The sequence below is a fragment of the Pleurodeles waltl genome, chromosome 3_1 (genome assembly GCF_031143425.1).
Source record: "Pleurodeles waltl isolate 20211129_DDA chromosome 3_1, aPleWal1.hap1.20221129, whole genome shotgun sequence".
Classification (NCBI taxonomy): Eukaryota; Metazoa; Chordata; class Amphibia; order Caudata; family Salamandridae; genus Pleurodeles; species Pleurodeles waltl.
This window is the reverse complement of record NC_090440.1, coordinates 349355079-349376536: the sequence shown is the minus strand read 5'-3', so window position 1 is coordinate 349376536 and position 21458 is coordinate 349355079. Positions and strand designations below refer to the sequence as shown.

Here is a 21458-nt window from a genome sequence, read left to right as displayed (position 1 = left end):
ATTTTACAGAAATCGAAATCTTCAAAGTAGCTAGTGTTTTATTACAGCTATAAAGCAGTATCCGTGGTGCTAGGAGTTGATTTTCCATTTTTAATGCAATCTTTCATCACTGATTGGTCACTGTTGCTTTTCCTATTTTTTCTGTGTGCGACGTCATTGGTGAACAGGAAAGAAATAGTATTAGAGGCCTCCTTTAACGTTTGTGGGTCTTCTGACACTTATAATAAGGTAGCAGCAGGATGTCTGATGAAGGAGGCAGCTGAATCTCTGCTTTTGGGAACAAAGAGATCTGTTAAGAAGCAGGGATCAATGACGATAGATGTGTGGCATCCACTGATTTTTAGTAGCTGCTCCTCTTTTGTCTCCCGCTAAGTGAGGCTAAAGTTTCAAAAAATCTTGAAGACCTAAGCTCCAGGCTGGACAATGTATGGTTTTTTAGGTGAAGTTCAATGCAAGGACACTGAGTTGTGTTGAAGGCTTCTTGGGGATTATGTGGAGATTGGATAGGTTTGTGTACTCTGCTGAAGGCGTGATAGACTACATGCTTGCATCAAGGCTGCAATAGCATTTGCTTTAAGGTCTTTGCTGTCTTTGACAGGGACTGTTGGCCCACGTGCCAGAAACATGTAAAAAGTGTTTATTGTTTTATCAAATTGATATCCTGTTGTGCTGACCAGTAGACCTGACTGCGGAGTTCAGTATAGTAAAATTTATGTGACCTGACTGACATCAGGTAACACAAATTTGCCAGACTGGACTGCACAAGGAAAAAATTACCTTGTCATTGTGCAGAAGTACATGTGGACTGTTGAAAAATATATGCTTCAGAATCAAAAATATTGGAGAAACTAAAATGATTGGGAATTCACACTAGGCTGATTTAATTCTTATACTATCCATTTGAGATGACCTGCCTGCATAGTTCTTGCTGCCATTGTGAGGCTTTATGCTTGTATGAGAATCTTACTGCACGAAATTTACACTCTGTCAAACGCTATTTATTTTTGTGACTGTAAGACACAAGCAGTCAGGCTCATCTCAGAGGCAATGCATGAAATGTTTGTACCCACACAATGTAATACAGTGTAAACATTACAAATGGACACACCACTTTATAAAAATAGCCAATATGTATCTAAGTAAAACAAGACCAAAACAACAAAACTCCAACATACACAAGAAACAATACAAATTTTAAAAGATTAAATACCAATAAAGGTCTTAGAAACATGCTAGCTCCAACTGGTGCTATCACTGTGTCATGATGGAATCGTTCCCAACAGTCCAATGCCACTCGCGAGGGAGTGCAGCGGTGGTCACGGAGTCGCATGGACCCCTGGTACAGTACCCTAGAAACAAGGCAAAGTCAAAGACTTGACATGGAGTCAGGAAGGTGAGCGTTGCTGGTGTCAGTGCGGCATCGGTTCTGTACTGCTACACAGTAGGTGAGGCATTGGTTCCTTACTGCTAAGCAATGGAGGTGAGGCGTTGGTTCCCTAAGGATGTAAGGGAGGTGAGGCAACGTTGGCAGCGAGGCTTCTGTTTCTTACAATCCAGCGGAGTCGATGAGTTCAGCGGGTCAAAATGCGACTGGGTGGCCCCTTGGGGTTAAGGTCATACCACAGAGCCATAGGCGTTGCGGCAGAGTCGGGTGTCATGTACAGCAGTGACACTGGACTTATGAGGCTGTGGGACTTCAGAGGAACTGTGGCAGCACCAGGCTTGTTATGTCATCACAGTCGTCGCACTTCAGCCAGAACCAAGGCTTCAGGTGCAGGCAGCTGCGTGGAGTCGGGCAATGGTGCCGGTTCTGGAGTCGTCCAGAGTTGGTGTACCTGGGTCTTCTTGTTTTACGCCATACTTGACTTCCAAAGGCCCAGGAAATGGAGTGGGCACCTCTTGACATGTCAGGGTCCTCAGCAAAATAACCTAGGGGCTGGCAGGTGAAGTATTTGATGTCCCTTAGACTTCGTAACAGGAGGCAAGCTGAGTCCAAGCCCTTGGATAAACTTCACAAGCAGGATACACTGCAAAGTCCAGTCTTGTTCTTCTCCAAAGCAGAAGCAGCAACTGCAGGCCAACTCAGCAAAGCACACACAGCAAAGGGGCAGTACACCTCCTCACAGCTCTTCACCTCTTCTCCTTGGCAAAGTCTCCTCTTGATCCAGAAGTGTTCTAAAAGTCTGGAGTTTTGGGTCCAATACTTATACTCATTTCTGCCTTTGAACTAGGCAACCTTCAAAGAAAAGTCTTTGTAGTGCACAAGACCTTGCCTTGGTCCCAGACACACTCTAGGAGGTTGGAGAATGCATTGCGTACTGACAGGCACAGCCCTTTCAGGTGCAACTGCCAGCTCCTCCCACCACTCTAACCCAGGAAGACCCATTAGGATATGCAGGGCACACCTCTGCTCCCTTTGTGTGACTGTCTAGAGTGAATTCACCGCCAGCCCAGCTGTCATTCTGACCCTGGCATGTATTCCACAGCCAGTCAGAGGCACAGAATGGTTAAGCAAGAAAATGCTCAATTTCTAACAGTAGCATTTTCAAACACACAAGTTAAAAACCACCTTCAACTAAAAGATGTATTTTTAAATTGTGAGTTCAGAGACCACAAACTCCAAATCTCTATCTGCTCCCAATGGGAAATTACGCTTAAGTGATAATTCAGTGAAGCCCTCATTTCAGTAGGACATATAAAACACACCAGTACATGTCCTACCTTTTAAATACACTGCACCCTGCCCATGAGCCTACCTGGGGCCTACCTTATGGGTGCCTTACATGTACTAAAAGGGAAAGTGTGGGCCTGGCAAGTGGGTGCACTTACCAGGTCGACATTGCAGTTTAAAACTGCACACACAAACAGTGCAGTGGCAGGTCTGTGACATGTTTACAGGGCTTCTCATGTGGGTGGCACAGGCAGTGCTGCTGGCCCACTAGTAGTATTTGATTTACAGGTCCTGGGCATACATGGTACACTATACTAGGGGCTTACTAGTAAATCAGATATGCCAATCATGGATAACCCATCATAATCACAATTTACACAGGGAACACTTGCACTTTAGCACTGATCAGCAGTGGTAAAGTGCCCAGAGTACCAAAACTTGCAAAAACAAAATCCAGTACACAGTTAAAAATACAGGCGGCAGAAGCAAAAAGACAAGGGGAACTACGCCAAGGATGCCAGGTCTAACAATATCCTAGCCTTGGATCAACAACGTCCCATTCCTATATAGAGTAAAGAAATGCACTATTTGAAAACCTGCATCCAGGTCAAACAAAAAAGAAAAGCTACACTCTGCACTCATTGCATAAAACACAAAGAGAACTTCTCATGTTCAAACTAATTGTTTGATTTTGAACATTCTACTATAAAGACATCTAATTGTGGAAGGAAAATATATGTAGCTCAATTAAAAAAGGCTTTTCATACACAAAACATAAAAGAAAGGTAATACCAGCTCTTTATTTTATGTCATATGTTCCTAAAATGTGCTACATAAAAAACTCCAGAACAATGCATCTGTGTCCAAAAAGACAACAAATTGAATCAATGTGTGTGTGTGTGTGTGCGCGTATATTGATGCATGCATGACTGACAGAGCTGCCCAAGAGCCAATAGCTTCAAAGTGCATGTTTCTGAGCAGCAGTTTCCGGCTCTGTCATGAAGCAACAGGCTTTCAAGGCCTAGTCACAGACAACTTTTTGTAGCAGATTGTGTAGTACTTCAAAATTCACTACAAAATGCAACTTACACATCTACATGCAGAGTTAGCGCCTCTGCCTCTGCCTCTCCATCTTTTTCTGTACTAAGATCTCTGCACTGAGTGTGGAGTCTCTCCTAACCTAAATATACATTTTGGTGATAAATGTAGGAGGGACAGAAGGGAGTGATTAGAACATGGGGAATATATACTACTAAATGGGAAGGGAAAGGGAGGCATAAGGAGGGGTTAAGGGAGAGTCAGGGTGGGATTTAGGGGGAGAGGCAGTAACCGGCACACAAACAAGCAATCCCATTTCTATTCACAAATTGTACTTCGAAAGTTACGACAGCCAAGAAGGGACACAAAATAACAGGAAATTACTCTAGCTCAAGGCATGAGTGAGCACTGCACCACACTTGGCTAACCACAGGTACTGCAAGACCCTCCCATAAAAATGTATGGCGTTATTAGGGGCTTAAAATAAACCCCTTAGTAAGTAATGTTAATGTATATTAAATCATTTTAATAGTTAACAACATAAATAAACCTAATTTAATGTTAAACATGTACAAAAATAATAAAATTTTAGCTAGGTTAAAAATAAATTCCCACCTACATAAAAAAAAAAAAAAAAATCATCATACATAAATGATTATTGAAAGTGATGTATATGATTAATTTAAAGTAATGTACTTATATTTAATCAACTTTATTGTTACATTAAGTTTAATGCAGAAGGTTATTAAATTGTTTAAAATGATGCAGAATTTTACACATGTTCATTGTAAAATTATAGATATTTATATTTTTTAGTATTTGCATTTCTTTAATTTTAATTAACATTCCATTCCATGGCGTTTACATTTAAGTCCCTGCCACTATTAATTTCTATGGGAGCGTGCTAAACTTACTACTGTGTTTTTAATAGTAACTTACACTTGTTAGTTAGGGTCCACACCCTTTTTCAGTGGGGGGGGAAGATGTGCAATCCTAATTTTTGAGTAATTTGTGAATAGCCACAAAATAGTAAAGTTACTCAAAAAGTGTAAGAGTACATTTGGATCTGTAAATTGCACACAAGCGTATCTTACCTTTGTGCATGGCCCGTCAGTGTCTTCTTGAATTAACCAAACTTGGTATGCTGCCCTTCCAATCTGCCAGTTACCTAAAATAAGCTACTGAAATCTGTTTTGCCAGTAATTTGGCAAGATATAGATGTTTAATGGCAGATCATGGATCAGTACATTGCTGTCCACCTACTGAGAGCATATGAGTACCCTTTCTAACAATACTCAAAGTTAAATCAGGTCTGCTATAGATTTACTAGCAATACTTCTGCTTCATGTATTGCTTGAGAGTTAATTTAATTTTACAATCCATGCTAGATTCTCTCCTGTAATGTGTGTTTAGTGTGGATATCCAAACATCATATTTGCTGGGGATATCATTTAATGGTAACTCATATTTGTGTAACTCTTCTATTGATTTGTTTTTTTCTAGCTTTGATTTGACAACTTACTACAGTGCTCTGACACCCAAGGGCCTTGTCCATGCTATACAAAACCTCAAATAAATACCAAAAATATATATGTTCTCGGAGCCCTTTCCTTTGAAAATGCTATCATTTATGTCTACATACGGAAGAATACTTTTTCAAGAATCACTTTACACGCCCTTGTTTTAACAGCTCTTTGGACTGCCTTTCTCCTGATTCTCAGACTTTATTTCTTGTAAAACTACTTTATCCCTCCTTCTGTGTCCCCACCCCAGTTTCCCCAATGCTACATGAATATCTACTATTAATAAATAAAATAATAAAATAAAATGCAGTGTTTTAGAATTATGTCAGAGTTGATTCCTGAGGGCACAGACTGAATGCTAAAAATTGGCAGACACATCTAGAAATTGACTTGAAGGTGTGAGGAGTGGCAAGCACCAGTAATAATGAACCTTCATATATTAGACCTCAGCACTGCCTTTGGGGTCACATATACTATGGTACTACATTGCAGGGCAGCCTTGTGTCCATACAGGAAAGCAAAGCCCAGTCCTGCCAAGTGCCACACATCTAGGGTCAGATTAACACATTTGTTCATTTTCGGTGCATTACCGCAAAGCCCCAATTTTGTCACAAAGTTATAACTAAGATGTGTGTGTGATGGTCGATCCTTAGTTCAGCCTTCCTAATTTCCCTAGCTACAGTGATATACTTCTGCTTATTGTCTCTGCCTCTTTGCGAGGTGACAGTGAATGCTAATCTGATTCAGATGAGCTACTAACTCTCACTGGATGCTGCCTGTAAGGCCTACCCAGAAGTGGGCTGGCCTTGATGAGTAACACAGACTCCAGTTTAGTTTTTACACCCATGTGGTTCTGGTTTAATGGGGCCACCCACCAATGCCTTTGCTTGCCTTGGGCGAGAGAGAAAATGCTGTCTTATAGCGGAGCATGAGTTCTCTGCTGAGTTCGCTTTTGTGTCAAGACACCTGCCCAGAGCTTTCAATGTTGGCACAGACTGTGCCATTCTGATCTGACGAAACACTGTCTTGGTCACTGGGCACAACAACTCACATTATTTTTGGAGCAAAGTAAGATGTAAAGTTCCTGTAAGAGACGAACCAGCAGCGTGTCGGGAGCAGCATTGAGTTTTAAACCAGGTGTCTGCAGTGCATGCCACAGATACTGTCTACGGTCCAAATTTGACTCTGATATTACTAAATCCCAAGCTGGATCTTGGACAGAGTGTACTACAGAGGGGTACTTGGAGTTCACTGTGACTATAGCAATTAAAACGGTCACTGGTGGTCACTGTTCATATTTTACCAAGCAATTCAGAATGATTGTCCAAGTTCTCACACTAAAGAAAACTAATTCTGACTATCTTGCAATCTTACAAGTTGTGAATAAAGTCACAATCTTTATTTCTTTTTAAACATTTTTGCAATTGTGATGCAACTAATTTCCCAAATTCTGTAGCTTTTCAAATGATTTGGCTCACATCGATTAAATCAGCCAACCTTGCAAAAAAGAACTATATAGTGGGTTTAGCCATGGACATTGATCCACCAAATATGCAAAGGGAAGCAAAGTGATGTCATAGTGTGGACCCCCTATGAAATAGCAGAAGCATGCCTTTAATCCATTTATACCCTTATAATACCATCCAAGCTGCACAGTGGCGGATGGCAATAATATTTAATCCACATGAATACAAATGTCTTGCAAATTAGTTTGCAAATTAAAAGTGGTGAAGGAGTGTGAGAAAGTCATCCTTTTAGCCCTGTTCACCCCAATTTTTTCTGACTGATAAGATGGGTAACTGACTGTGACTGTGCCCTTGGCTCTGCTAACCTGGCCCAGGGCCAGAGTTCTGAACAAAAAAAGGGATTCTGGGCCAGATGTAGCAAAACGCCAATTTGCGAGGTGCAAAGTGTGAGTCCATGCGACTCGCAATTTGCACCTCGCAAATTGGTATGCAGTACGGTGTCTCAGACACTGACTGCAACTCGCTATGGGGTCGCAATGACCCACCTCATGAATATTCATGAGGTGGGTCGCAAATTGCGGCCCCATAGCGAGTATAGGCACTCGCAAACATGGAGGCCTGCTGTAGTCAGCAGACCTCCATGTTCGTGACTGCTTTTAAATAAAGCAGTTTTATTTTCTCTTTGCAGCACGTTTTCCTTAAAGGAAAACGAGCTGCAAATAGAAAAAAATACCGAAACCTTTTGTTTTGGTTTTTTTCAGAGTAGGCAGTGGTCCATAGGACCACTGCCTGCTCTGAAAAAATAATTTTGTGAGCATTCACAAAGAGGAAGGGGTCCCGTGGGGACCCCTTCCCCTTTGCGAATGAGTTACCATCCACTTGAAGTGGTCACAAATCAACTTAAATCGCGGTGCGAGTTGCAAATAGGAAGGGAACACCCCTTCCTATTTGCGAGTCGGAAACACATTTTGCGAGTCGGTTCCGACTCGCAAAATGTGTTTCTGCATCGCTTGAGGGCTTTTGCACCTCGCAAACGGCGTTTTTCGCCGTTTGCGAGGTGCAAAAGCCTACCTACATCTGGCCCATAGTTATTATGTGTAATTACAATTGGCAATGGCAGACCCCTGTAAGTCCCTATTATATAATAAGGCAAGGGGGATTCAAACTACCTATAAGTCCCTAGTATATAATAGGGCACGGACGTGTATTTCCTGTATTGGAATGTGCACTGCTGTGTTGCCTGCTGACACTTTTAAAGTAAGCCCTGCTTTACAGAATGTTTTTAAAAGTAAATTATATACAAATTTGAATTTGAAATTAAAGGTACTTCCAAAAGTGATAATCTACCTTATGTTTACATATAGGTCACCTCTGAGTCTCCCCTGGGTGCCCCAGGGGTGGGGTGCCATGTAACTATTAGCAGGAACATTAAAAGAGATGGGTTAAAATGCTCTATTGAGGGCAAAGCTGCCTATTTAGTTTTCCCCATTGTAGATCATCACCCCCATAGGCTAACATTGTAATATTTTTAGTTAAGTGTAAATATTGCTAGGAGGGATATAGAACTGCCATTCAAAGACTCAAAAGCTTGGTAATGATAAATCCAATAATTGGTCACTTTTGAATCTATCATAACTATTACAGAAAATAAGTTATAAGACTTTCTTGTCTGTGAGCCAAAATTCAGCCTTCTAGCAGCCTCTCCTGATTGGTCAGCCTTACCAGGATTAGCCAGGCTGCTTGATGGGGTGTTAAGTAGCCTGCATAAAGCAGAGATTATCTGGTAGGGGAGCTCTGCAGCTGCGGAGCACAGGCCAGACAGGGGGCTGGGTAAATCAAACTGGGCTTCAAAGAGAACAGAATAGAAAGGAATGAAAGTCAGACCTATCCCCTCACCCTGTACCCACCAGACAGATGGCAGGCCTAGGAATGGAATTTGCAGAAGGTTGGTTTAGCCAGGTCTTACTCGGCTGGAGATAAATCCACTATCTTGGATTTTTGAAGTGCAGTGTTTTGTGGGACAAGTTTGCCACATGTATGAGGAAGCTGTGATGCTTTTGAGTGCCACCCTGCAATTCGTTGGACAGGGGTGCCCCCCCGCTTACCCTGCCAGACCATTGAATAAATATGTGAGAGCTGCATAGCAACTCAGATCTGCTGCCTGAAACTACAAGGAGAAGAAGGACTTCCCTGCTGGAACCCTGGTCTGCACCCAAAGGACTACTCTCTGAAGGACTGCTCCTGCTGCACCCTGGAAACTTCAGCCCTGTGGACTTAGCCTTGCTTATAAAATGGTTTAGGAAGTGGGTTACCTGAAGACAACAGGTTAACAGAGCTTTCTAGCACCATCTTCACAAAAAGTCCCAAGCTTGGAGTTTGTCCATTGGACTTTTAAGGATTTGGTGAGGTGCATTGTGGGAATTGTAATCCAAGCTTCTACGGACCATCTCAGAGCTTGTAGACCCTTGAATTTGTATTTTGGACACTTTGAACCCACAAGAGGAACTTCAGGAAGATGTTCCAGAAGTTTGGAGAAGCTTGGAGCATAAAAGCTCCATGAGTGGAACGACCTGACGTCAAGAGCCAAGCTGACTACCTTCAACCCACACCCACACTGATTTCAGGTTCATCCCGCTGAAAGCTCCGGAGCTCCAGACTTCCATGATTTGACTGGGGGCCTCACAGAGAAGCATCAAAATTGGCTTGCTGGAGAGGACCGCATGACGTCGGGAGAAAATCTTCCAGAAAAACAATTAAGTCTCAAGGTAACATTTTGACCAAGGCCTCCCGCTCAGTGTATCTGAGCAGTGTTCCATCACGGCCAGCCTCACATTGTGAATTGGTCCCACTCTAATGCGCCCGGCTGGCGCTATTGGCTTTTAAGCACTAGGAAGCACATTTTCAGTTAATCATTACAAATTCATATCTCCGGTTCCCTATATTGGATTTTTGTCATTTTGGTGTCATTATAAAGACAAAAGTATTTTGTATTCTATACATTGGTGTGGGATTTTTATTCTGTGTTGTGTCTTACTTATTTACTGTATTGAGGTTTTAAATTCTTTGCATACCTGACTCCTAAGTTATGCCTGCCTCCTCGCAGCCATCTACCAACTGTTGAGCAGGGGATAATGTATAGAGACCTTGACTGGACCTTATGTTGGGGTGGTGTCCTTATTTCTAGTGGTAGGTGCATGCTTAGCCCTACTAATAATCCATCCTTCATCAAGGAGGTTGTAAATTAAACTAGAATGTGGGATGTACTATGATGTGAATGAGACAGAGTCAGAAGTGTGAAAGTTTGTCTATGGTCCTCTTGCGGCTTACAAATTCTATCATGGGAGTAGAGAGGGAAGTTCCACCGAGAGTGAAAGCTGATGACATTGATATGGCATGAACAATTTCAGTTCATCCTACCATCTGAAGTCAAACTATCATCTAAGACATTAACATTATTCAGGTGAATTCTTTAGAATACCATATGAGTTTCAAAAGAACTAGTGGAGTGGAGAGTGAAAAGACGATTCATGCGCTTAAACCAAGTGAAAAGTTCCCATATTTTTGGTGTCAAATGATTTGATGTTGAGCTACTTACTTGGTTGATCTCCAAAGTTTAGCCAATTATGAGCTAGAAGCATTATATCCTTGAAACAGCATTGCTGTCCAAGTACTCAGACAATCCGATCAGTGTGACTAAAGCTATTGCTCTGCTTCCTGAGGCCTGAGCCTGTAAGGTTCGTGAAACCTCAGCTATAGCTGAATTATCAAAAGGGATGGCCTGCGAGATCTGAATAACCTAAGGGATAGCTCTGCTATCTAACGATATCCCCAGAAAAAAATATGAAATATTACATTTAATTTATCTATATAGACATTACTGTTTTGTTTTACTTGTGGTAAACTGTCACTCACAGTGTCACTCTTGCAACACTGAAATGTCACATATAAGCATACTGAAAACATGCAGATGTCACTCATAGGCAAACAGAAAACTTGGCAGCTATGCAAAGCAAGGACAAAGACCAAGTCAGAGCTGCAGAGCACTGGCAAGATGCTATCGTAGACCTCAAAGCTGCTCCTTTGACTGAATTGTATTGTATTTGAAAGGCGATATATCAGACCATTATTGAGGGGAAAAGGTTGAAGCAAAAATGATACTTTAGTAATATTTGTCCTTTGAGAGCGGTCTTTTAGGAAACAAAATGTGCTCCCTCTCTTAAGGTGAAGTTAGTTTATAATAATGGAGCTTCAAAAAGAAAGCTTCAAAAGTTGTGTTGGTTGAGGACATAAATGGTAAATAACACACTCTGGAGAGGCAACGATAACTTTAATTAAACCAATGCGAGTTATATATTGATGTTACGGACATATTCCAATTATTTCAACACCTTTTCTTAGTTTTTTGGAAGGGAGGAGGGTAGGCTCCTATGGGGTCCCAAAAGTTCATACCTATATCTGTAGTATCAATAGGTTACTTGCTTTGTTCCAAAAAATTATATAATTGCCTCAATAGACAGTTGTAGTAATTCCCGTTGCGCTTTTTTTTTTCTAAAATGCGTGTGAGCTTTTGAAGGTGTCTACATCTCTCTGTGTGTTTTTTTGGAACAGCCACTGTTTGTCTGGAGCAGGACTGAGCAGAAGCCAAGATCAGACAGACAATGGGGAGGATGATGAAAACGCGCTCTCTCCAGAAGCCTGCTACGACTGCAAGATCAATGGTTACCCCAGGAGGGGAAGGAAGCGCAGGAGTGCCAATGAAACCGGTTCAAATGACGCACAGGTATCTGTGGCTCGTAACTGTTTTAGAAAAATTGCTTTAAAGTTATTCTGATCTACAGATGGAGTTGTTTCCATGTAGCATTTACGGGATGGGATAAGGAAAAGGTGGGATGAAACTGTACATTTTATTCAGAACAAGTTTTACCTCTGACAAGTCAGTGTGTGTGCTCAAAGGAGTCCTCTTTCTATGTTTCCTGTAATCATTTCCCTCAACCACTGCATTTGTATTCACAATATTCATAGAAAGCACATAATACACCCCGAGAGGTAAGGCACATTTGGTTTAAGGATTTTTTTAAATTGAGCTAACGAGTTATTGGCGATTGTAAAGAGATATCTCGCTGATGCTTCAATTACATTCGGAACATAATAGTCGACACTCACTTATTAGTGTAAAAGGCCATTTATTAGGACAGGATTGCAAACATAACATAACATTGATATACACTGTAACTTCAACTTATCAACCTTTCAACCTCCCCCTTTGAACTCTCCCCATTCTTCCTTTTACTTCATTCCTCCAATCTTGCCTCCGTTACAGCATCCACATACATTCCCCCACAAATCCCTCTTTTCCTTCCGTCCCCTGCCTGCCTCGGGCATCCCCCACTCTGTCATCCTTCACCTGTTTCTTCTTCTCCCCCTGGAAGGGTGGCCAGGCCCGCATCTGGCTCTCCACCCTCCCCCATCTACTGCTACTACTGTGCAAACCTGCCCCAACTCTGGCATCCTCCCCCCTTTGCTCTTGCCCCATTACCCTAGAGCCAATTCCCTTTATCTTATTCCCTATGTAGGGCGGGTGGGTGGCCAACTTCTTAGCAGCGCGGCAGGCTGTCTCGGAAGAGGCAGTTCCCCTAACCCCTTCCCCCTATATAGTCCTACCCTTAGACCCTCCCCAACCTAGTCCCCAGCCAATCCCTGTCCTGAAGCGTCACTTCCCCTGTCCCGAATGCCCCCGTGGAGAGACTAGACTGCGTCTGCTCTCCACAGGTCCCTACATCGGGACATAATAGTCGACACTCACTTATTAGTGTAAAAGGCCATTTATTAGGACAGGATTGCAAACATAACATAACATTGATATACACTGTAACTTCAACTTATCAACCTTTCAACGTCCCCCTTTGAACTCTCCCCATTCTTCCTTTTACTTCATTCCTCCAATCTTGCCTCCGTTCCAGCATCCACATACATTCCCCCACAAATCCCTCTTTTCCTTCCGTCCCCTGCCTGCCTCGGGCATCCCCCACTCTGTCATCCTTCACCTGTTTCTTCTTCTCCCCCTGGAAGGGTGGCCAGGCCCACATCTGGCTCTCCACCCTCCCCCATCTACTGCCACCCAGCACAAACCCCTCTTGGGCGTTTTGCTGCCCCACCAGCGAACCCACAGCAACACTGCAACCTTATGCAAATTCCGCTCATCCCCTTTTCCTCCAACCGTACCGCAATGTAATATGCATCACCCATCTCAGAAAAAATGCACTTCGTCATCCTTGAAGTGCACCGCTTCTTCCTCCATAATGCCCTCGCATTCCAACACTTATGTAAAAAATCTCAACCAAAGAAAAAACCTTTGTAGCCCGATTGATCCTTCTCCAAGCCCCTTTCAAGGACTATGTTTCATTGCCCCTCACCATCTTCTTTTGAGCACCGATTAGACCACACAACACAATTTCCATGCCTGTTCTGGGCAACAGACGCCATGATCCTGTTGCATGTGTTGCCGTAGGGTGAGCCCCAGGGAGCCGTACCAGGCCATTCTCCCCAGGTCAAACCAATTGCCCTTGCAGCCCCATGTTGGCCTTGTAGGCATCAAAAGAAATGCAAGTTACCCCACCCCATGCTGCGCTTTTCCCCGACAAAAGTTTTTGTGATGTCCACCCCGTCGGGTCCAGCAAACATCTGTAAAGTTGCCCCTCTGCATATGTCCCCTCTCGCGCATGACTGATGATGCTCAAAACACAATGGGACCACGTTCGCTTACCCAGGGCCACTTATGCAACCTGCAAAGAAAACAATGGTTTAATTGCAGAGTATCACAAACCCCCCCCGTTTCAGCTACCATGCCCTTATACCTCTTGCCCCTTCTCTCTCAGCTCATGCCCTCACCCGACAGTCACTGCATTTACCGCCACCCCCAACGCACAAAAGGAAACCCGATCCTCCTAAACTATCTTCCACCGTGGCTGCCCCAAAATAAATGAAAACACGCAAGCCATTGGCCTACCGCCTAACCCCAGACAATGTCACCCTCGAGACCGCCATCAAATGAAAATGCGTAAGATATTTCCCTTTTGCCCGACAAAACTACTTCCTTCCCTCCAGTCACCCTATGTGTCCCGAAACTGTCCCCCATTCACATACTGGACAGACTGCTGCAAAATCCCCCTGTGCTCCACCATGCCCGCTTCCCTGGCCCCCCATTTATATAGTTTTATTTTTATTTATTTTTTTAATCTATATATATATATACATATATACCCACACATAGATATATATATACACATACACACACATATATACACATATATATATACATACATATATATACATCCATACACATACACATACACACCAAAAAAGCAAGTGGCCCGATAACCGCCACGTAACTGACCCCCCTCACCTGCTAACAAACTTCTCTCCAAACGTCAACTCCTAAAACGCCCAGATAGCCCCATCCCTATCTACCATGCAGAAGCTGACCGTGCCACTTCATGTGCATCCAACCATCCAACCCGCATACTGGCAACACGTGCGATTTCAAGCCGGCGGACAAAAACAATAACATTGTTTGCCGCTGAGCCCTACTCCAGGTCCCCTTCCCCCCCCCCCCACACCATCAACCTTTCCACAATATCATTCTTAACGAGATAGCATTTTAAACAATCTGCCGCTAGGAAACTCACCTGCACACTTGTCCACCATTGTGACGGGCGGGAAAAGCTCATCCATCCCCAAAACAAAACCACATAAAACTTCCATCTCCAAGATACAGCTCACCAGCAACCAAAATTGTCCTGTCACGAACCCACAAAATCTGGAAAACCAACCATGTCAAGCGGAAAAAATATGTACGTGGGTGCGGCTAACAACCCCTCGGCCCGCTTAATGACCATCATGCCCCCACTCCCAAAATAAAATTCCTCCAGAACCCCTGACCTGCCTTCGTCCCTGCTTGAGCCAAGCTGCAACAAATACTGCCACTGCCAACGATCCAGAGCATCTGCAGCTGAACGCGTGCTGCCTTGAATATCTCTGGGGAGCTAAGCACTGAAACATGCAAAAAACCTACAGCAGATGCAGCCCTAAAATCCCTTGCCCTCTGTCTGTTCAACAAAGCCCCTTACCTTCAGATTGCACACATGTGAAAACTGATGGTTCGAGTGGCCAACCTCTCTCCCCACACTGTCCAAGCCATGATCCGTGGAAAAACCTTTATAAAACAATACTCCATGCCTTAACAAACTTGCTCCAGCCGACTTGCCGCGCTGTACCGTCCATCCCCAAAATGGTCAAAACCCCCAGCGGCCCCTGTCACATCCGACAATATCCACACCTGCCATACAGTACCTACTTTCCCCCAAAAACCCTGGATACCCTGTGTAAAACTATGCTAGAAACATGTTCCACACCCGTATACCCATCTTCCGGCCCCCTGGGAAGTGAGAAGTATGCACCCGGTATCTCAACAAATCCCATCCGGCTGCCACGTACCCTGTCCCCCCATGGGCCAATAACCTGATCGCAGTAATTCCTTCCACCGCATAGTGCCCAGAAATCCCCGCCTATGCCTCGTGGCCGTCTTGCCGTGAAGGCTACTGTGTCCAGCTCGATTCTTAATTATCAGTACCCACTGGTACCCTCTGTCTGCAATGGCGCCAACAGAACACCAATCCCGCTTTGCGAGCTGCTCGAAAAAACCTGCAAGTCTCTACCCCACTACCCTGAAACCGTGTCGTCCTCAAAAGAAATCATCTAACCTGTGCAGCACCGTCCGGTGCCCACTCCCTTCATGAGATAAACCCACAGCAGACATGTACCGAAAGCTGCCGAGAAAGCACAGTGGATTGCACACTCCGTGGGCACTCCTGCCACCTATACTGCCCTCCTGATAGCAATTCTTAGCACTGCAACAGTATCTCCATCTAAATAATCAAATCGACCGTCGCTTCAACTGTCGCCTTTGGCCATTTCAACGTCTCTTCCACCCCCCACCCCCCCCTGAATGAGCTAATTAGCCTCATCGGCTAACGCATATACCACTTGCGTCTCCTCCCACATGATTGTCATTCACCACCGCCTTCCCCATCTATGACGGGTGCATTCAAAGGTAAAATACCACTTTTCCGTGAGGGAATCAACACAACCCCACTGCCACACCTTGCATGATCCCGAAGTTTGCCCCTTGACACTACCTTGTACACTCCGTCATGCGAACCTGCCAGTTCTGGTGCAGACTGCAAATTGTCAGCCCAGCGCCACATACGCGGCCCTTATTGTCCCACACTGAACTGATGTTGATAACCCCCTCCTGAGCTAGTGCGCCGGGACCATACCCATGTAGCAATTTAATCATTTTATATATATATATTTATATTTATATATATATATATATATATATATATATATATATATATATATATTTTTTTTTTTTTTTTTCCCCCAGGAAGCAGCCTGAACGTCGACGCCTTCCTGCTTCCCCACATCCTTTTTAGTTTACTCCGCACATGAAAAACCAAAAAGACTTGTCCAACCCATGCGCATGGCTTCAACCTGTGACCCCCTCTCTGTCTCCTTACCCTCGGTCTCCCATATCTATATCGTCTCTCCCCACTCAGACCTTTTGACTCTTGATCCACTATCCACCTCCTTGCGCTCTGCCTGTGTTGCACCTGTACCGGGCACTCCATGTATAGAGTAATCCCCCAACCCAAAAATATGCCATGGCACCGTAGCCACCCAGTAAAATATCACACTGGACCACTAGATCACCAATACCTGGCACCCCTGTGCGCATGCTCCTGCGTCCACCATGGACTTGGGCCCGCATTCTCTTGCGAAAATTCCCTGTTTCCATCTTGAAATTCTGCAACACCTTAACTGAAAAGGGGGGGCACGCCGCACCTGCGCCCCTTCCCCTTCCCGCTTCCAAATCACCACGTGCTCGTGGCTCTCCCTTTCCTCACAACATCCAAAACCACCTCCTGATTGAAATTGTCCCCATCCTTGTCTTCCCCCACATGCGTCCTTAGCACCTTCAGAAAACATCACATCACGCCCTTCCCAGCTCCTTACCCCTCATGGTGTGTGCCATATGTGTGGTAACCACGTTCCCACGTTGTAGAGAAGGCCGCCGGAGACCCCTCTAGTGCTTCGGGCCAACGTCCAAGGGCCGTATTGCGCCCCGTTGGTTTCACTACCTTTCTGCCAGCCTCCACTGCTGACTTCGACTCTCCGCGATTTGCTTGGCCGTGTGCGCCATGCACTCCCCGTGCTCTGACTGCCCCCTAGGCCGCTCCAGCCTCCTGCCCCTTCCCGAGATACTCTTGCGGCACCCCACTTACTACTGACTAGACTCAGGCCCTCTTGACCCGGCCGCACCTTCGCCCCCGTTTCCCGACCTGACCACTTGTCCCCTGCTGCCCCCGTCTATCTGGGCCCACCTCCCTACAGTCTCCGATGTCCCCTAACAGCTCAGCCAATCATTGCTTTTGCCCCACCGCATGGGGCCTAAGCACCCCAGTTGCTGCTGTCCACCCCACCGGCGCTCTCCCCCCAGCCGTTGACATGCTCAGCCCGGGGAAGCCCTGCACAGATGCGCACCTGAACCCCATTGTTTTGCTACACTTTTGGGGGCTCCCAACCCCCACCATGCCTCACCTCCCTGCCTGCCCCATGCCCTTATAACCTGTATACTAACGTGTAACCTCTCCCCTCCGCACCCCCTCCCCCCCACCAGCAAACATTTTGAAACTGGGCAGAGCCCCCCCAGCTCTCCCCTCCCCTCCTCTGCTCCCACCATCTGGGCCCCTCACAGCTGGTGTGTGCTATCCCAGCCCTGGAAAAAACCCCTGCCCAGGCCAGCATGCTTGGCCAGGAAAAACAAACATGCAGCGTGCCGCCCTCTGCGGGGGCCGTATTTGTGAAAAACCAGGTGGGGGGGTGGACATTGCAACCCCCCCCCAAAAATCATCCGTTCACCGCGCATTCGCGGCAGCCTGCATGCGGCCGCAGCCGCCTCTTTGCCTTGCGCTGCACAAATGTCTCTGGTGCACCCTGCCCCCCGAGACTCGGTCTCGCGCAACGGACCTGGGCAAATCTGCCTGCCTAACCACGCCGACATCGCGAGGCACGGCCCGCACTCCCGCGAGTTCCCCAAACCCAGCAACCCACCCCCTACCTTCCAACATTAAAGCCGCCCCCCACGGCCAACTTCTTAGCAGCGCGGCAGGCTGTCTCGGAAGAGGCAGTTCCCCTAACCCCTTCCCCCTATATAGTCCCACCCTTAGACCCTCCCCAACCTAGTTCCCAGCCAATCCCTGTCCTGAAGCGTCACTTCCCCTGTCCCGAATGCCCCCGTGGAGAGACTAGACTGCGTCTGCTCTCCACTGGTCCCTACATAGCGTCATGAACTCATGATGTACAGCCTAAGAACATGCTCAAATATCTGTTCATATTACACACAACACAAAGACAGACAATTTCGCTGATGGTTCGATTAAGTGTAAAAAAAAGCGAATTCGTTTTGAATTGATTGATAGATTATTTGATTGATTCAGTGACCGATGAGATGTTCCATGGCTTGCACCTCTTGTGTCTCTCATTCAGTGGTTTATGCCTGCATGTTTTATGTTTGTGCAAAGCGCCTAGTGTGTGTTGTTCAATGTCAGAGTACTTATGTTATGTGTTCTTTGAAGGAGGAACTACAGATGGAGGCTCCAGTCAATTTTGCCAGCTGGGACATCGAAAAAACCGTTGCCTTCACCTTCAACATGTCCAACCTCAGCAACAAAGATCGCATCCTGGAACTCACCCCGGCTCTAACAACCCTGACAAACCACAACCGATATGTCATTGACTCAGGGAATGAGGAGGGCTTCTTCAAAATCAACAAAAAAGATGGAATAAGTTACCTTCATCTCACGAAGAAGAAACCTGTGTCTGGGGCCTATTCATTGCACGTTGTCAGCATGCCCCTCTACAAACAAAAAGAACTCATCTTACTCGAAGACAAACATGACAAAGACTACCTCACTGGTGAGATAGGGGATATCTTGAAAATGAAAATCCAAATCTTCCTTCATTAGTCACCCACTAGAGACCAAACATTTCAAACCAAAGATTGGCAGGATGAACTCAACATTTCTCCCGTGCAGGTTCTTCATATCATTGGTACATATCCTCATCGGCTTCAGTGTACTAGCACTTTTATAATATCAGGTAATCAAGGTACAGGATGTACATCCCAGCTCAGAACAACCACTTTCTCAAGCTCCCTGCTTGTGTAGCCAATCTACCTTGATATGTTGTACTATGATGTGTTGAATCTTGAATCGGGACTTGCTCATTGGGAGTTGGCCTTTGATGCTGAACCTTTTCATCCTTTCGGCAGAGGTGCAATAATGTGCTCTCAGTTTATGCACTGCTGTGTAACTTTATTTCCTAAACTGCTTTGCCAACTACCACATAATCAATTGACGACTTATCATATCTGTTGGTGCTAATAATTTTTCAAACCTAATGTTATGAATGCACTGTAATATTTACACAACATAGATGTCAAAGTTAAATTACTCAGTCTTAATACTTCATTGACTTACAACCAACCATCGTTAGCTCTGTAGCCTGTCAGTTATACCTATATTTTATGTAAATTAAGTCTGTGTACTGTAACCATGCTTTTTTATCAGTGAAGCATTTGTAAACTAGATGAAAACCCTTATTTGAGGGTTTACAATGGTGCTTATAGAACGTACATCTTTTAACTGTATACACAAACCTGATTGAAGCAGCACCCAGAGGTCAGAAGGAACCAGGATCCTTGTCAACATTCCGATGGTAATCAGTGCCAGATGTCATTCCACATGTATCACTTATCAACACCACCCGGATTGCTCATACAAAGGTTTTCGTGTCATAAATGTCACAATAAAACAGTGTTTTTCTTTTAACCTCTTATTTATATTTTTCTGCAGAAGGTCGAACTCAATGGGCATAGTGTTTATAGATCTGAAAAACGAACTTAAATATTTGATTCTATATTATTTTACCTTTGATTACTTTTCCTTAGGAGGGTCATGTCTACAGACGGTAATACAAAAAGGTGAAGTAGTGAAAGACGGTTGTCTGACTTTGAAAACAATATTTAGCAAAACAATCCAGGTTTGGCATTCAGTCAGAGGACAGCTTTCATAACTTGGTCAGTTAAGGGTTCTTAGGAAAAATCTTGTTGTGAAAGTGTCTATTTAATTTCCCAAAGGTTTTTATTGATTTAAATCTGCTGGCATATCTCTAGAATTATATGTTTTGTTCCCAAATCTGTGTTTTCTAAGGAGCATACGCACTGGCGAAGCCTAAGGCCTGGCTTGTATTTTCAGTGATAAGTCTGCAAACTTTATTTTACCGGTGTTGAGGCCTAAATTATATATGCGGGCAGATGCAAAAAGAGGAAGAAACGGGTAACAGGTATGGGCAGATGTAGGAGCAGACTCGAGGAATGACGAGCAAGGACTGATCAGGCTGGGTGAGATGCAAGGAAGGAGATGTGTGAGCTATGGCCCATATTTATACTTTTTTGCGCCGCATTTGCGTCACTTTATGACGCAAAGCTGTTCAAACTCACAAAATATAAGTGTGTTTTGTAAGTTTGTGCCTCTTTTGCATCAAAAGATGACGCAAATTCGGCCCAAAAAAAGGTATAAATATGGGCCTATGTGAGATGTGAACCGAAAGAAAGTCGCACAAGGAGATGTACAGGCGTGAAGGATGTGTGGAGAGGAAGAGGTGCGGGCAGGGACTGCCATGGCCAGGGAAAAGTGCAGCTGAGAGGGGTACTTCCTGGGAGAGTTACGGGAAATAAAAAATGCAGGATGAGAGAGGTGCAAGCAGGCAGTGGTGTGGGCATGTAAAGTCATGTAAAGTTGTGGCTGAGAAAGGTATGGCTGGGAGAAGTGAGGTCTGTTTGCAGACTGTGAGAGGCGTTGGTACAATGAGGGATACTGAAAGGTAGAAAAGTATGGTGGGGAGAAGTGGAGGGTGAAAAGGTGTAGGCAGGGAGAAATGAAGACAGGGAATGGAAATAGAAAGAAGAGAATGAGAGAGGGTAGTAGAAGAGGTGAAGTGAAATGTGCCTCCAAAGAAAGGTATGAATAAGAGGTGCAGACAGGTAGAGGTGCAGACAGAGATTGGAGAAGACTGAGTGCAGCATGGGACAGGCGCTGGCAGAGGGAAGGACAGGCTGGGAACGATACAGGGAAGAAAAGGTTCAAAAAGGTAGAGATCCTGGAGAGGGGCAGGCTGAGCTACTGAGCACGGGTTGGGACAGGTGCAAGAAGGGAGATGTATGTGAAGGTAGAGATATGACAGTTCAATTGAATTCAGTTCAAGGGTTTATATAAAGCGCATGGCTACCCAGAACGGGCTTCCCAGTGCTGACAGGACTTGCAAGGAAGTGAGCTGTTTAGGCGAATAAACGGGTTTTAAGTTGCTTTCTATTGTTGCTTGTCCCAAGGCTGATGGGAGTTCCAGCGTTTTGGAACCATATAGGCAGTGAGAGGTGCTAGGAGGGACAGGTGCCTAGAGGAGGTGCAGATTTAGGAGCAGATTTATGGAAAGTGGCGCTGCACCAAGTGCAGCGCCACTTTCCATGCGCCCCTAAGCCCCCCCTAACCACCACCATGTGTGCGCCGTATTTAAAATATGGCTCACCATAGCGCAGGGGAGGGGTCAATAGCATCATTATTTTTGATGTAATTCATGTAC

At 44.9% G+C, this 21458-nt stretch overlaps 1 protein-coding gene across 1 annotated transcript in view; it reads left to right on the top strand.

The window, feature by feature from the left end:
• Positions 1-19648, top strand: part of FBN1 (fibrillin 1) — a 780541-nt gene extending 760893 nt beyond the window's left edge. The window contains exons 64-65 of the mRNA XM_069222499.1: positions 11307-11478; positions 18395-19648. Of these exons, the coding sequence (XP_069078600.1) occupies positions 11307-11478; positions 18395-18784 (562 nt within the window). The 3' untranslated portion in view covers positions 18785-19648. The remainder of the gene's footprint in view (positions 1-11306; positions 11479-18394) is intronic.
• Positions 19649-21458: the final 1810 nt, after the last annotated feature.